Source organism: Pipistrellus kuhlii, unplaced genomic scaffold, assembly GCF_014108245.1.
Source record: "Pipistrellus kuhlii isolate mPipKuh1 unplaced genomic scaffold, mPipKuh1.p scaffold_m20_p_3, whole genome shotgun sequence".
Taxonomy (NCBI): domain Eukaryota; kingdom Metazoa; phylum Chordata; class Mammalia; order Chiroptera; family Vespertilionidae; genus Pipistrellus; species Pipistrellus kuhlii.
In genome coordinates, this window is record NW_023425529.1 from 43,355,990 (window position 1) to 43,370,158 (window position 14,169).

The window sequence follows — 14,169 nt, forward strand, 5'->3', positions numbered from 1 at the left end:
CTAATCCGAGTATCAAGCAAATGCTTCCATGTGTTGATGTTTCTTGTGCTTTTAACCACCGAAGCTTGGTGTCTTAAACTCACACAAAGAGTGTACTATGTATTACATAGGATGGTTTGGTAATGATAATGTAGGCCCTGCAGTTAAGCTCTTCAAGTTCAAATGCCAATTGCCCTTTAGCAATTATAACTCTGGGAAGTTATTTTTGCCTTTCAGTTGCCTCACCTATATAGAAGTTGATCCTCTTGTTAAGAGAATTAAGTGAGATTATGAGTGCTTGGAGCAGGACTAGAACATAGTGTTAGTCGCTTTAAACATTAAGAAGCTAAGGAAGGTGTCAAGAGAGGCTGACACATTCTGATTCACGGTCCTACCAAGGAAGGAGCAGAGAGTAGAGTTCTAGAGAGCAATGTTAAAGGTTCTTGGGTCCACTGAGGATCTTCAGATTGTTATGCATCCTGAAATTAAACCCAAATGAAGAAGAGAGAGCTAAATGAGATAGGACAACAGAGAGAACGAAACTCCCAGATTACTTCTACAGCATAACCGAAGTGTTTAGCTCTTGTAAGACAGGGAAAGCTTGCAACGGAAAAAGGGAGAATGAAGTTCTGGTGACCCTCTTGGGACAAATGAAATGCTTAGATTTTCCCGTCAGGCGTCGGTGGCAGGGCGGGTAGTTCACTATGCCTGAACTTGTCTTTGTTTTCACTAAATGGTGCCAACATTTCCATTTATATGGAGTCTGCCAAAATGCTCACTTTAAAAAAAAAATGTTTTTATTTATTTGTTTTGCAAGGGAGAGGGAGATAGAAACATCAAGAGAGAAACATGATGGATCGGCTGCCTCCTCCACACCCCCTACTGGGAATTTAACCCAGAACCCAGACATGTGCCCTGGCTAGGAACTGAACCAGTGACCTCTTGGTTCTTGGGTCAACGCTCAACCACTGAGGCACACTGGCCAGGATCACTCCTTTTTTTAAGATAAGAAATTTTGGTTTCTCTTTTCAAATATTCCTACTTTTTATTGGCAGTATATACAGAATATAAATGCCTATTTCAATGGTGAAACAAGACTACAGTTAGAAAAATGTTCAGTTTAGAGCACAGAAAGGCAGAATAAGTTTCTTATTTAAATACTAAAGGCCCAGTGCATGAAAGTTGTGCACTCAGGGGGTGGGGATGGGGGTGGGGAGTCCTTCAGCCCAGCCTGTGCCCTCCCCCAGTCTGGGAGCCATTGAGTGTCTGCCCCCTGGTGGTCAGTGTGTATCACTGTGACCAGTTGTTCCACTGTTCAATTTGCATATTGGCCTTTTATTATATAGGATGGTAGTGATGTGACCTTTAGCAATAGCAAAAACATTTGAATATGTGGGTGAACAGAAATTAGTGTTTGGTGTCTGCAATTCATCAAGTTAAGGATTAAACCTACTAGTATTTATTTCTCTATCCCTTTTAAAGAGGGAATAAGAACAGAGTGGGCTTAATACGTCATTCCAGGGGATGGATGAAGTCTCGATATTTCAGTTCTTGAGGCCCTTCTTAATAGTGTTTGTAAGGTTAAAAAAATACCCAGGAAACCAAATTGAAAAAAGAAAAATGTTTTTAATTACAAACCAAGTTTACATATTGTGAAGAGGTCACTGAAAACTCAGTTGTAAGCACTCCGAACAGCACTAGACAACCTCTCAAGAGCCAAACCACAGCTCTGCCCGTCCCTGTTAATCCCTCAGAGGCTGGAGCAGCACAATTATTTCATATCACATTTATGGAGAACAAGGACCGATTGACAAAGTGTCACTGTGTACCCTTAAACATTCCACCTAGAGACACTGCCGAGACAATGCGTGTGCCGGCACCGGAAAACCTCAAAGGTCTGAACGCCGTGCACTGTGCCCGAGTGCTGGCTGAAGTGCACTCCTGAGACGATCAGATGGACCACCGCATGGGAGCTGTTAACACTGTGACACATTCCGCACACGTATGATAAAGTACCATTTCACTGGGAAGAAATTTTCCAATTTTGCAAGTCGTAAATACAACTTTGAAAGGAAAACTGCCAGTTTTTCCCTGGACTTCTAAATATTTGTGAATCTGAGACTGATTGGGCCCACCAGATTCAGGGCAAAGGTAAATGTTTCTGTACTGTTTTTACAAAGAATTTTTTCGTCAATTTGGCCCTCGCCTACTATAGGCAGACCTACAGCAGCCTAAGGTGTCCTTCTTCGGTATCTTCAGGACGGATGGGATGAGGAAAGGTTGGGGAAAGGTGTCTTTCATGATACTGAGCAGCTAAGATAAAGGTATGGTCAGTGAAACAGTTGTTCACCTTAGTGACTTACAAAAGACAATCTATCCAGTCTGTACTTTTGACTGTGCCAAGTACCAGCAATAATGCCTTTAGTGTTCAAATGGACAGAGAACATCAATCCACCATATCTCCAGAAGGAAAGCCCCACCTCCCAAAGAAGTTATTCAATGCCGTTCCCATTTCTGTCCTCACCAAATCAACAGCTATAAACGACTTGATTATCTGCATCACACAAATGTAAATTGATATTGGAGATATCACAGAGTCGGTCTCCACGTGTAAAATGTCGCAAGAGGTGATGAGCAGCAGCTTCATGCTGAAGGGAGCCATCTCCTCTGACTCCAGAGCTCCTCCAGCTGGCCTCAAAAAGTTTTTCCCTCTTAGGGAACGGCTGAAGAGAACTGTGCAACCACCATGATACCCTACCGACTTGCTGAGCGCGCGCTTGGCATCGGTTAGGTCCACAGCTCCGCGGCTGCCTTGCAAGCCGGCGTGGGCACACTTCGGCAGACGTGCCGATGCTGTAGGTGGCTCTTAGGAATACAACAGATGCTTCTTCTCCTTTCAGGTCTTTTCTCCTTACCCCAGAGTCTCATGACAGCTTCAGTTTATAAATGCTACCATCTTTCTAAATCACCACCCTCCTGGAGGAGGGAGAGGTTTACAACTATATGTGAGTGAGAGTAAGTATCAAGAAAGCTGTGTATTAACATAAAAGTGACTCAAGTCAGGACTCCCAAGAAAATCCTGGTAAGTGCTCAGTCTCTGAGGAAAATCTTCTAAGTGATTTTCGAGGTGATCAGTAACCTTACAGATGAGTTTTGCTATTTGTCCATTTATCACCTTTATGTTTTCTCACCCTCTTGACTTCCACTGAGAAATTTAAAGAATAAATAAACTGAAAGAATTCTAAACCTGACAGAGGTGGTGGTCTCCCAATTCTACATTTAATATGGATGTAACCACTCTAGTTGAGATTTTACTTTCTTATAATTAAAATAATTGAAAGGGTATGCACAAGTATTTCTCAGCCTTTTAAAATCCATTATCTTTTAACAAACAAATCTGCATACCCATCGTGTACTTCTGTTATGAAATGTACTGCATTTTCCAATTCCTTTTTAACACATGGCCTGGTTAAGAATCACGTACAGAGACTTATCTCTCAGAAGGATAAAATAAGCTGGCTCTTCAGCAGCTCAGTGTAGTGTTAAAATGACAGCAGCCAATAGCTTTCCAAAGACCCAGTTCCCAGGCTAAGTCAGGAAGAAAATCCATCTTTCATACATAGTGCAAGTCTTTCCCAACAAGCATCTGAATCCTAAATGCAGTCTGTGCAACAGCACATACTTTTGTCTATGTTCACACAGTAAACCATAGAAACACACTGGCTCTGATGGCTCCCTGGACCAGACAGACTGATCCAGGGTCTACTTAGTATAGTCATCGGCGGCTTCTTCAGTCAGGACTTTAGAGGTGCTTACCGTGCTCCCACACTCCAGGAAGGACATGCCCAAAGCAATCAGACATTGCCAAATCTGAAAGAGAAAGCAGCGCCATCATTCACCAACCCCTCTGAAGAGCCCTCTTACCCATGTGACTGCTCAAAACCGGGCTCCTCAGAGGCAAGCCCGCTCTCTTCCGTGACACCCAGCTTTGCCTATCTTCTATCACCAAGTCATTCCCATCCCCACCCCCCTTCAAAATACCCTGGAATCTCCTTTTTCATCCAGGTTTCCACACTAGTGACAATGCTGAGCTCCCTCTGCTCCTACTGCTTGGTGTTTGCAGTTAGTTTCTTTTATCGGACTTGGAGTTCCCTAAAGACCACTTTTCTTCATGAGGAGGGGCACGAATGACAGACTAATACAACTGAATAGTCTCCGAAATTGTTCTATGAAGCGTATGTTTTGGAGCTAACCCGCAGTAACCCATTCCAGCCTTAAAAAAACAGTCTTCAATAATCTCAAGTCTCGGGCTGCCTGAGGACAACTTGGCACCTTCATGACCAACATGCATAAAGGATTCCTTTACCTTCTACAGAAAATTTTAAAAACAATTCCTGTCAAGGACATAGTCAGCTGCTTGGATTTCCTTAGAGTAAGTCCCTATAACATATATAGGGTCAGCATGATTTTAGTGTGCCTAAGGTTTACCGGAGAGCAAAAAAAAAGGGGATGTATCAATTCAGGACATCGTTTTTCAACATTCACTAAAGTGATTTTTCTCCATCAACCTGTGGCAGACATTGGCATGTGGACTAGGTTAATTGTGGATTTCCAGCCTCCATCCTTAACCATTCTCAGCAGATAAGGTATAAATTCTGCTGTCCCTGATCCTCAACCCTTGTGTGTTTCAGAGAAACCTGTATAGAACAGGGAAGTGGATTTGAAGTTGCTGCTATAGTCATTTTTCATTAATATAAATAATGCTATAGATTTGGAAAATAAAAAAATAACATATCCATAATCCCATTATCTTAAGACAAGTACTATTACCATTTTTATATAATTTACTCTAGAATTTTGAAAAAAATTTTACTATCTGGGTACACATAATTCTACATTCCTTTTCTATGTGGTCTTAGAACCATCACTTTTTATTAATTCTAAAATAATGCAATGTGATTTATAACTTATTTATTTTCTTACTAGACAGCTATTAAGTAGCAGAGCAGGGCTGTGAACCCACATGATCCACCCCAAAGCTCTGAAATCACACCGCACAGCCCCTTTCTCCAACCCCATTTTGCTCCACTCTTTGCTTTCCAGACTGATCCTCTTTGTTTAGTTCCTACACTCTCCTGTTAGGAATTATTAAGAATGGAAACTAAACAGAAGTGACAGAAATAGAAAGATGATCGCTCTTAGGAACCAAACTTTATGATTATAAATAATGTTTATAACCAAAAAAGTGTGTAAGTGTGTGTGTGTGTGTGTGTGTGTGTGTGTGTGTGTTTTGTGTACACTGAGTGGCCAGATTATTATGACCACCCCATCAGTACTTTGTTGGGCCACCTTTTGCCTTCAATACTGCAGCGATTCTTCTTGGCATTGACTCCTCGAGATGTGGAAAGGTGATGGAAGGAATCTGACACCATGCCTGATGAACAGCACTGTCTGGTCTGTGAGAGTTGATGGCTGTGGAACTAGCAGCCTGATGGCTCTTTTAACTTTTTCCCACAAATGCTCAATGGGATTGGGATCTGGTGATTGTGGGGGCCACCTAAGCAAGGTAGTCTCCTTTGTGTTCTTGAAACCACTCCTGCACAATACGAGCACCATGGCATGGTGCATTGTCTTGTTGGAAGAAGCCATCTCCATTGGGATACACCATCAACATGATAGGATGAACTTGATCAGTAGTGATACTTAGGTATGTTGTGCTATTCAGACATTGTTCCACACGAATTAAAGAACCCAAATTATGCCAGGAAAACATGCCCCAAACCATAACACTGCCCCCACCAGCTTGAATGGTTGTATTTATGCATGTGGGTTGCATGCTTTCATGCTGTTTCCACCAAATTCTCACTCTGCCATCTGCATGATGCAACTGGAAACGTGATCCATTGGACCACACGACTTTTTTCCAAGGCTCGACTATTCAATCCTTGTGTTTCTGTGTGAATTGGAGACGCTTTACCTTGGTAACAGCAAACGTGTTCAAATGGGCCTTCAGCTTCAATATCCCATACGATGCGGTATACGGCTAGTTCGCCTACAAACGTCGGGTGGTCATAATAATCTGGCTGTGTGTGTGTGTGTGTGTACAGTTTAAACATAGCTGATTTAACAATTTCATGAAAATGATCTCAATAAGCTGAAGATTGATTGATAGGTGCTCCTTTGGGTGCTTCCTAATGTTAGTCAGCCCCACGCTGCCATCCCGATACCTATGCCCCTGCCCCTCCCAACTGGACTTACCAAGTAAAATACGAAGCTCAGATAAACCAAACTGACCACAGCAGCCACCACATACAGAACCATATGCCCAAGACTCTGGACATAAATCACGACAAAGTACATGTTGATAGCGCAGATGACAAAAACCAAGATCCCGCCTGCAATCCTCCAGCCTCTGCAAAAGAATCAACACCGTCAGTGGTGGAACAGCCCCGCCTGTCCACGCAGAGCAGGGCGCTGCGTCTTGTGGGGCAGACCGGGCAGGAGTAAGCAGCATTTCAAAACAGGTGTGCTCCCTATCAGGTACCCTCAGCCTCCCCCGCAGGCGTGTGCCCCCTGCCTCGAAGGGACCCCAAAAGACCTGCAACCAGGGGAGCAATGGGCAGCGTCAGCGCCTCGCAGACAAATCCCCACACCTGTCTCCAAGGCCCCCTTTTCTCTGACTTCTAGTGAGTCACCTGGGTGCTCTCCTGTTGCTTCTTCCATCCTAAACCCTTCCTTGTTTCATCTTCCCAGCTTTAATAAATGTACTCTCAAAAAAAAATAAAAAAATAAAACACACAACAAAACAAAAAATTACCCCAGATTTAGTTAAATAAGCCAAAATTAGACAGAGAGACAAAGAGAGGGGAAAAAATACTATCAAATAACCTCTATTATTCAAGTCCCTAAAAATGCAACAAATCACGAGTGTCCCTAGAGATCCAACAAGTAATTTCAACTACTCTCATATCTGTTAAAGATGTGGCTGAAACTGAATTGGCTCAATGGATAGAACGTCGGTCTGTGGACTGAAGGGTCCCAGGTTCGATTCCGGTCAAGGGCATGTACTGTGGTTGCGGGCACATGCCCAGTGGGGGATGTGCAGGAGGCAGCTAGTCGATGTTTCTCTCTCATCGATGTTTCTAGCTCTCTATCCCTTTTCCTTCCCCTCGGTAAAAAAATAAAAATAAAATAAAAATAAAAAATAAAAAAAATAATAATAATAAAAAGATGTGTATGTAAGGTATTAGCTTACACCCTTCTTATTCCGGTCATTAATATGAAATTAAGTCACTTTACACTTCAGCCCTGGCCAGTGTGGCTTAGTTGGTTGGGCATCGTTCTGTGCCCTGAAAGATGGCTGCTTTGATTCCTGGTCTGGGCACATGTTTGGGTTACAGGCTCAATCCCCAGAAGGGGGTGTGCAGGAGGCAGCTAATTGATGTTACACTCTCACATCAATGTTTCTCTCTTTCTCTCTCCCTTTTCCTTCCTTTTTCTCTAAAAAAATCAATAAAAAGTATTTATAAAAAAGATGCTTTAGCCCTGGCTGGTGTGCTTGGTGGTATCGACCCATGCATCAAAGGGTCAGGGTTTGATTCCTTGGTCATGGGCACATACCTGAGCTGCAGGTTCGATCCTCATCCCCAGTCGTAGCATGAGGGAGGCAACCAATTCATGTGCCTCTCTCATATCCATGTTTCTTTCTCTCTCCTTCTCTCCCTCCCTTCCACTCCCTCTAAAAACCAATGGGGAAAAAAATATCCTCAGGTGAGGACTAACAAAAAAGTAAATAAAAAGATGGTTTATACTTCAGTGGCTGAAGTAAAAGAGTTAAAAGCTCTAGCCTAGCCCTAGCTGGTTTCGCTCAATGGATAGAGCATTGCCCTGCAGACTGAAGGGTCCTGGGTTTGATTCCAGTCAAGGGCACAAGCCCAGGTTGTGCTCAATCCCCAATGTGGGATGTGCAGGAGGCAGCCAATCAATGATTCACTCCCATCATTGATCTCTCTCTCTCCCTCCCTCTCCCTCTCCCTCTCCCTCTCCCTCCCTCCCTCCCTTCCTCTCCCTTCCTCTTCTAGGTCAAAGATTTGAGGAGGCAGTGCTAGCAACCACCCCCAGCCTCTAGGACTCGTCTTTTGACTGGCCTACTCAATGGAGACATCCTCCCCACAGCTTTGGGGAACTGAGAGGAGCACACTCACATTCCATTGGCAAAGTCAGTCATTACTGGCCGCAAGCTCGTAAACGTGAGGATGGGTATGAGAGCAAAGGGAAGCTGGAAAAGAAAAACCCAAGATCAGATGGGGCTCCCGGGGGTCCCTGTGTCACCCCAGAGAGAAGCACTATTAGTGAAAGGGAAACACAGACTGTGACTCACTTACTCTATAAAAAATTATTCTTATCATCCCAAATGCTCAAGCATTATTTTCAAATTGCACAGTTATCATTGACCTAACATCAATTATGATCATAAGGTTCTTTACAAATATTTGTTTCTGCCTTGTCTTAACCTGCCTAGGACCTAGCAGTGTCCTATATGTCATTTAATATTTTCTTGGCTTAATCAATAATAATTTTGTATCCTATATGCAATTATAATTGCCTTTCAATAGGCTTTAAAAAAAAAAAGAAAAGAAAGTAAGTTATTTCTAAAAGCCTTTTGGATGCCAGGGATTTCACACACATTTACTGCAGACCAAGACCATGCCTTGCTCTTCCTCTAAAATTTTCACAGCACTTGGCACTCGGCTTGGTACCTAGGGCAGTCCATAATGCGACCTCACCTGTAAGCTCTGCAGAACATTGAGGAAGTCATTCATCCCGGTTAGATGTTCTACATCTTGGAAGACAGCAACCAGCAGAGTCGGGATAATGGCAATAGAGCGGGTCAGAATCACTCGGGCAAAGCGTGACCATCTCAGGTTCAGGAATCCCTGGAAGAAAACAGAAACAGAATGAGTGTCGGGAACAGGAAACTAAAAAGTTTTGGGGAGATTCAGGAAGACCTTAAACGCATGGGATTAATACGTAACAAAAGGCCAATGTCCCCTTCCTCTAGACCAGCGGTCGCCAACCGGTCCGCAGACCGCTGGCGGTCCGGGGAGCTGAGAGGCTGGCGACCGCTGCTCTCGTCTGTACCAGTCAAGCAGCACCTACCTCCATGACAAACTGGCCAGAATAGGTTCCTGTCATGGTGGAGCTCTGCCCTGCGGCCAGGATCCCCACGGCCCAGATGTAGAGCGCTGCAGGCCCGAAGTAACAGCCCAGCACAATGCCCTGGGGAGCGGGAGGGAGAGGCAGGGTGTGTCAGTGAACTGTCCACATGTGTCAAACACAAGGCCCGCGGGCCAAATCCGTCCTGCCAGGCCTTGCAATGTGGCCCGCACCGCGCTGTCATCACTGCACTCCGCTGCGTTTCCATCACAATGACAGTTTATGACTGTTCAGTAAACCTTTCGGCCCGAGATTTAGGCTGGATTTTCGATTTTGGCCCCTTCTCTGATTGAGTTCGACACCCCTAGTTTAGACAATACCCGAACAGCACGCCTCTCTTCTTTGCTATGCACCCAGCTAAACCCAGGGCTGTGCAGAGCACGGAGTTAGCTCAACTCAGTCCTAACTTCATTCCAAAGCTTTCAACCTAAATTTTGCTGGATGGTCCTTCATTCCTTAGCCTAGTCCTTTCTCTTCCCCAAGCTCCTAAAGCCTTCATTCTCAACCTACACCTGAAATATTAATAAGATTAAAAAAAAGTCTACACTATAGTTACCAAATTATACTGCTTAACACACTATTTTAGAAAATAGGAGTGTATGCTACATCATACACATTCTACCCCTGGAGGTTCACGATGTAACCAATAGAAAAGGGCCTGAGCCCCAACGAACACCAGTTTACCAGCTACACTTTCTCCAGGTGCCCCAGTTAACACCGGTACAACACTCTACTATCAGCACAAGCTTGGGAACTGCTGAAACAATTCATTTTTTTTTAGCTGATCCTTTAGTCTTTCTGTGTAGTCCAAAATGCTTGCCTAGCATCTGGACTCTGAAATAAATGACACTCCACAGGGAGCTATGCTTAGCTCTGAAGCGGACCTACAGAAAAGACCAGCTACTAGGCCAAGAATATTGATTGACCCAGAGCCCAAGAACACGAATCTGAATGGTTACCCCTTTGAAGATGTCCACAGCCAGTGTCGAGTTATCATCAGGAATAAGGCCAGTATGGGGGCTGCTGCTGTTTTTACAGACTTCAATCTGGAAAAGAAAGCAGTTTGGGAGCAACTTTTATTTTCGAGGCATGGGCCAGAGAACAGCTCTCCCGCGGATCACACGCAAGTCATCTATGCGACACAGCCTGGAGGCTAGACTGGGCGCTGCAGGCTGTGATGGGCAGACACGGGGCAAGTATCACTTGTGCTCTTCCTCTGTAATCTTTCCCCACGTCATTAACAAGATTTACAGAGTCAGAGTGTGCGCTGTTGGGTCATTTTAAATGACAGGAAAGGAGGACCCTTAGGAAGGCTTCAAATATGAGAGGACACCGGAACAGGGAGTCCTTAGTCCAAGCAGTCAGGCATCTGAGGTTCTATACATGGAAGCAAAGTGGTGATCAAAACTGGATAGGCAACCAGGAACTAAGACAGAATTCAAAATGACAACAGTCTGTCTTAGCAACAGTTTCTGTTTTGTTTGTTGCCTCCTCCCAACCTATCCTCAATCACCAAATGGCAGGACTGGCAAGCACACGGGCAGCTGATAAACAGGAAACAAAAGGCTAAGGAGATGTGAAACCACTAACAACACAGCACGAGGCAATCTTTAGCTCGGGGCAATCTCCCATCTGAGCCAAAAGCAGAGGAAAGGAGTTAGGCTTTCAGCCGCCAGGATGCACACCCTGACTAGTGCAGACTTAGGGGACGGTATTGAGGCCACAGATCTACTGTCTTAGATCCAAGTCGTTGTCATATTTTCCTACCCCGTTCCGGCCTTCACATTACCCTCACATCCACTACCACTCACGATCCCGGCTTACTCACCACCTGCTGGTTGGTTTTCTCAAAAAATGCTTCGGCAAAGACTGAGACGACGAAAACATTGATGATGAAGGAAACAAAGAGAGCAATGCAAGATTCAATGAAAAAGTACTTATTGGCTTCTCGAACTTCCTGCTTTTTGGCTCGGTTCACCTGTCTGGACTGGAGAGAAAATAGCATAGTCATTTATTTATTTTTTTAACTATTTGGAACAAGTTTCCTTGTAATATTTCAAGAGTTTAGAGACAACTGAAAGGTTTAGAGGGCAACAAAGGACCAGGTGAAACATGAGAGAATTGCTTACATTCGTGTTCACTAAGCACTCCGTGACCCTTGGATGACACTGCACATTCCTCAAACAGGTAAGAGAGACTAAGTGATTCCTGAGCTGTTATTGTGGCTGGAAGAACCAAACACACAGGCAAAAAAACCCCAAGCTGTCCTAACAAGTGCATAACCTTAATTATAGAGGTCTCTGAAATTTCCCAGAAAACTATTGTGTAAGACTGATGGGTAAAAGGTTAGTGGGACTCTTGACTCCTGACCTCCTTAAGGCCACTCAGGGCTTTGAGATTAAAACACAAGAGACTCGGTGTACTTTCTGACCTTTTATGAACAACTTTAGTTCCCGTTTCTGTGGGGTCAGTTATCTCTGGTCATAAAACAGAGTCCAAGTGTGGAGTTTGTAAATCTAACCATGGAAAAATACCTTGCTCCTTCAAGTTCTAACAGCTGTAAACTAAGTATGTGCCCCTTGAACCGAAGGAAGACATCTCATGGCCTATCTGGGAGGCCAGTGAGGTGAAGGCCTTGCTCACCTTGACTAAGGCAGAGTGCAGGTACATGTTGTGTGGCATGATGACAGCTCCCACGATGCCCACAGCCTGCTGGATCTGTGGGGTGCCGCAGCCTGAACAGGATGGCAGGAACATGCCCTTGAGTACCTCGCTCTGGTTGGGTCTCACTGTAATATACTGAATACCAACATAACAACGATTAGCTTTCACTGGAATATGAGACCGAGGAAGTAACAGTACTAGGAAACACTGAGCATACTTCCTCCCTTCCTTATAACTCCTCCGACCTCAACAACTACCTAGAACAACGAGGAATGCAGAAGCATCGCAAACCAAGCAGCATAAGGGGCTTGCTGCCAGAGACCAGAGAATTCAACACTGGGGTACCTGAATATTTTGCCTCATTTTTTAGATATACAAAATAGATATGTAAAAAAAAAAAATAGATATGTAGAAAATGTAATTAATATACTAAAGAAATGAAATAGCTGAGCCCTCGCCAATTTGGCTCAGTGGGTAGAGCGTTGGCCTGTGGACTGAAGGGTTCATTTCGATTCTGGTCAAGTGCATGTACCTCAGTTGCAGGCTCTTGGCACTGGTCAGAGGCATGTGGGAGGCAACCAATCAATGTGTCTCTCTCACATCGGCGTTTCTCTCTGTCTCTCCCTTTCATTCTCTCTACAATCAAGGGGAAAAAACCCTTGAGTGAGGATTTAAAAAAAGAAAGAAATGAAATGGCTGATAAAGGCCTTATTGATATTAATTTCATAATAACTCCTATAAGCCAGACCCAAGAATACAGTCCATTCTTAATTATTCAAACTTATGTCTCTAATCAGCTATATTCATCTAAAAATCAGTGTTTGCCATTAGCATAAGCTGAATCATTCATAAACACTTTTCACACATATTTTTTTCCTGGTTCAGCATTTCTCTTGAAAGCCTTAGACCAAGCTATATAATCTACTCATAGATTAGATATAATTTTAAAAGTCTAGCCAGGCCAATAAACAGCTATCAGGTAAACCGGATATAGTTAAGGCATATAATGGTACTGATTCCTAGGAGTGTCTGGGTTGGGGCACAAACCAGGAAGCATCCACCACATCCCTATAGTTGCAATGCAGAAAAGTTCAAGCTGCAGTTGGTATAAACCAGAATGAGCAAAACAGACCCCTCTAAGTTAACAGCCAAGAAGTACCCTATAACCCTCTAACCCTCTCCAAAGCTGTTCCATTGTCCAGATGGCCAATTTGAAACCAGGGGCTGTAGTCTGGAAAGTCCTAGAAAGTTTGTCATTTATTTTTTGCCATCACCATTTATTCCCTCTATGCCCTCCACCCACCTTCTAGTCATCCTATATAACAATCCTATTTAATAAAATACTTAATATGCAAATTGACCGAACGGCGGAACAATCGGTGGAACAACGGGTAACTATGATGCACATTGACCACCAGGGGGAAGACGCTCAATGCAGGAGCCCCAAGGCAGGTGCCAGTGGGCCTCCCCCACTCCTCGATCACCTCACTGGTTGCTCCACAGAGGGAGATGACTGGCAGCGATGGAGGGGGGCAGGGCTGGTGAACAGACAGCACCAGGCTGGCCAAGGCAGGTGCCAGCTGGGGACCCTGACTGCCCCAGCGGTCACCCCACAGATCAGTCCTGATCACTGGTCAGGCCTAGAGACACTACCTGTGCATGAATTTCATGCAGCGAGCCTCTAAATTTTTGACATAGGAGTCCTGCAGACCTTCCTGGACACTAGTCTTTGCTATGAATAATATTCCTTCAAAACTGGCCCAAGACTTAACTGGCTTCTTTTTTTCTTTCTGCTTTTACTTTATAAACATTTTTTATTTTATGCTGAATTTACTCTTGGGCCATAAGTTTTGTTTCCTCAGTTTATTCTGGGATATCTGTTTTCTTCTGTGCAACCTCCTCTTCTGGTTTAAAAACCACCCGCTTTTTCAGTAAGAATCATCTGTGTGGCAGGGAGAGCTCATGTGTGGGATAATCTGTAAGTTCTGTACCACATCTTGGGAGCTTTGTTAACCTAGATGTGCTCAGTGTCCAGAGATTACACATCTAAATCCTTAAATTCAACATCATTCTCTGGCTTTTTAAGCATGTGCAACAAAAATTCAGCGCTCTTTTTTGGGCCACCAACCCTATGTCCACCCCACTGTATGGCCTGGGAACACCTACCAACTCCACCAATGTCACGACAGAATGCTTTGGTAAGGTGACAACCTTCAGACACGTGATGGGCTTTTCAGATATGCATACCCCAGATGGCCTGGGCAATTTCACGAATGTTCTTAGAGTGAACCCAAAAATCTGAACCTCTTA

At 44.1% G+C, this 14,169-nt stretch overlaps 1 protein-coding gene across 5 annotated transcripts in view; it reads right to left on the reverse strand.

Moving 5' to 3' along the window:
• Positions 1-14,169, reverse strand: part of SLC11A2 (solute carrier family 11 member 2) — a 41,393-nt gene that overhangs the window by 2,950 nt on the left and 24,274 nt on the right. For 4 of the 5 annotated variants that reach the window (XR_004991381.2, XM_036457883.2, XM_036457884.2 and 1 more), the window contains exons 9-16: positions 11,839-11,994; positions 11,024-11,182; positions 10,155-10,241; positions 9,139-9,258; positions 8,766-8,915; positions 8,184-8,257; positions 6,238-6,391; positions 3,796-3,849 (exon numbers count right to left, since the gene is read on the reverse strand). Coding sequence is in view for 4 of the 5 variants with exons in the window: in XM_036457883.2 (XP_036313776.1) it covers positions 3,796-3,849; positions 6,238-6,391; positions 8,184-8,257; positions 8,766-8,915; positions 9,139-9,258; positions 10,155-10,241; positions 11,024-11,182; positions 11,839-11,994 (954 nt within the window). In the remaining variant the exon portion in view is untranslated. The remainder of the gene's footprint in view (positions 1-3,795; positions 3,850-6,237; positions 6,392-8,183; positions 8,258-8,765; positions 8,916-9,138; positions 9,259-10,154; positions 10,242-11,023; positions 11,183-11,838; positions 11,995-14,169) is intronic. The other variant, XM_036457885.2, reaches the window with a different exon arrangement.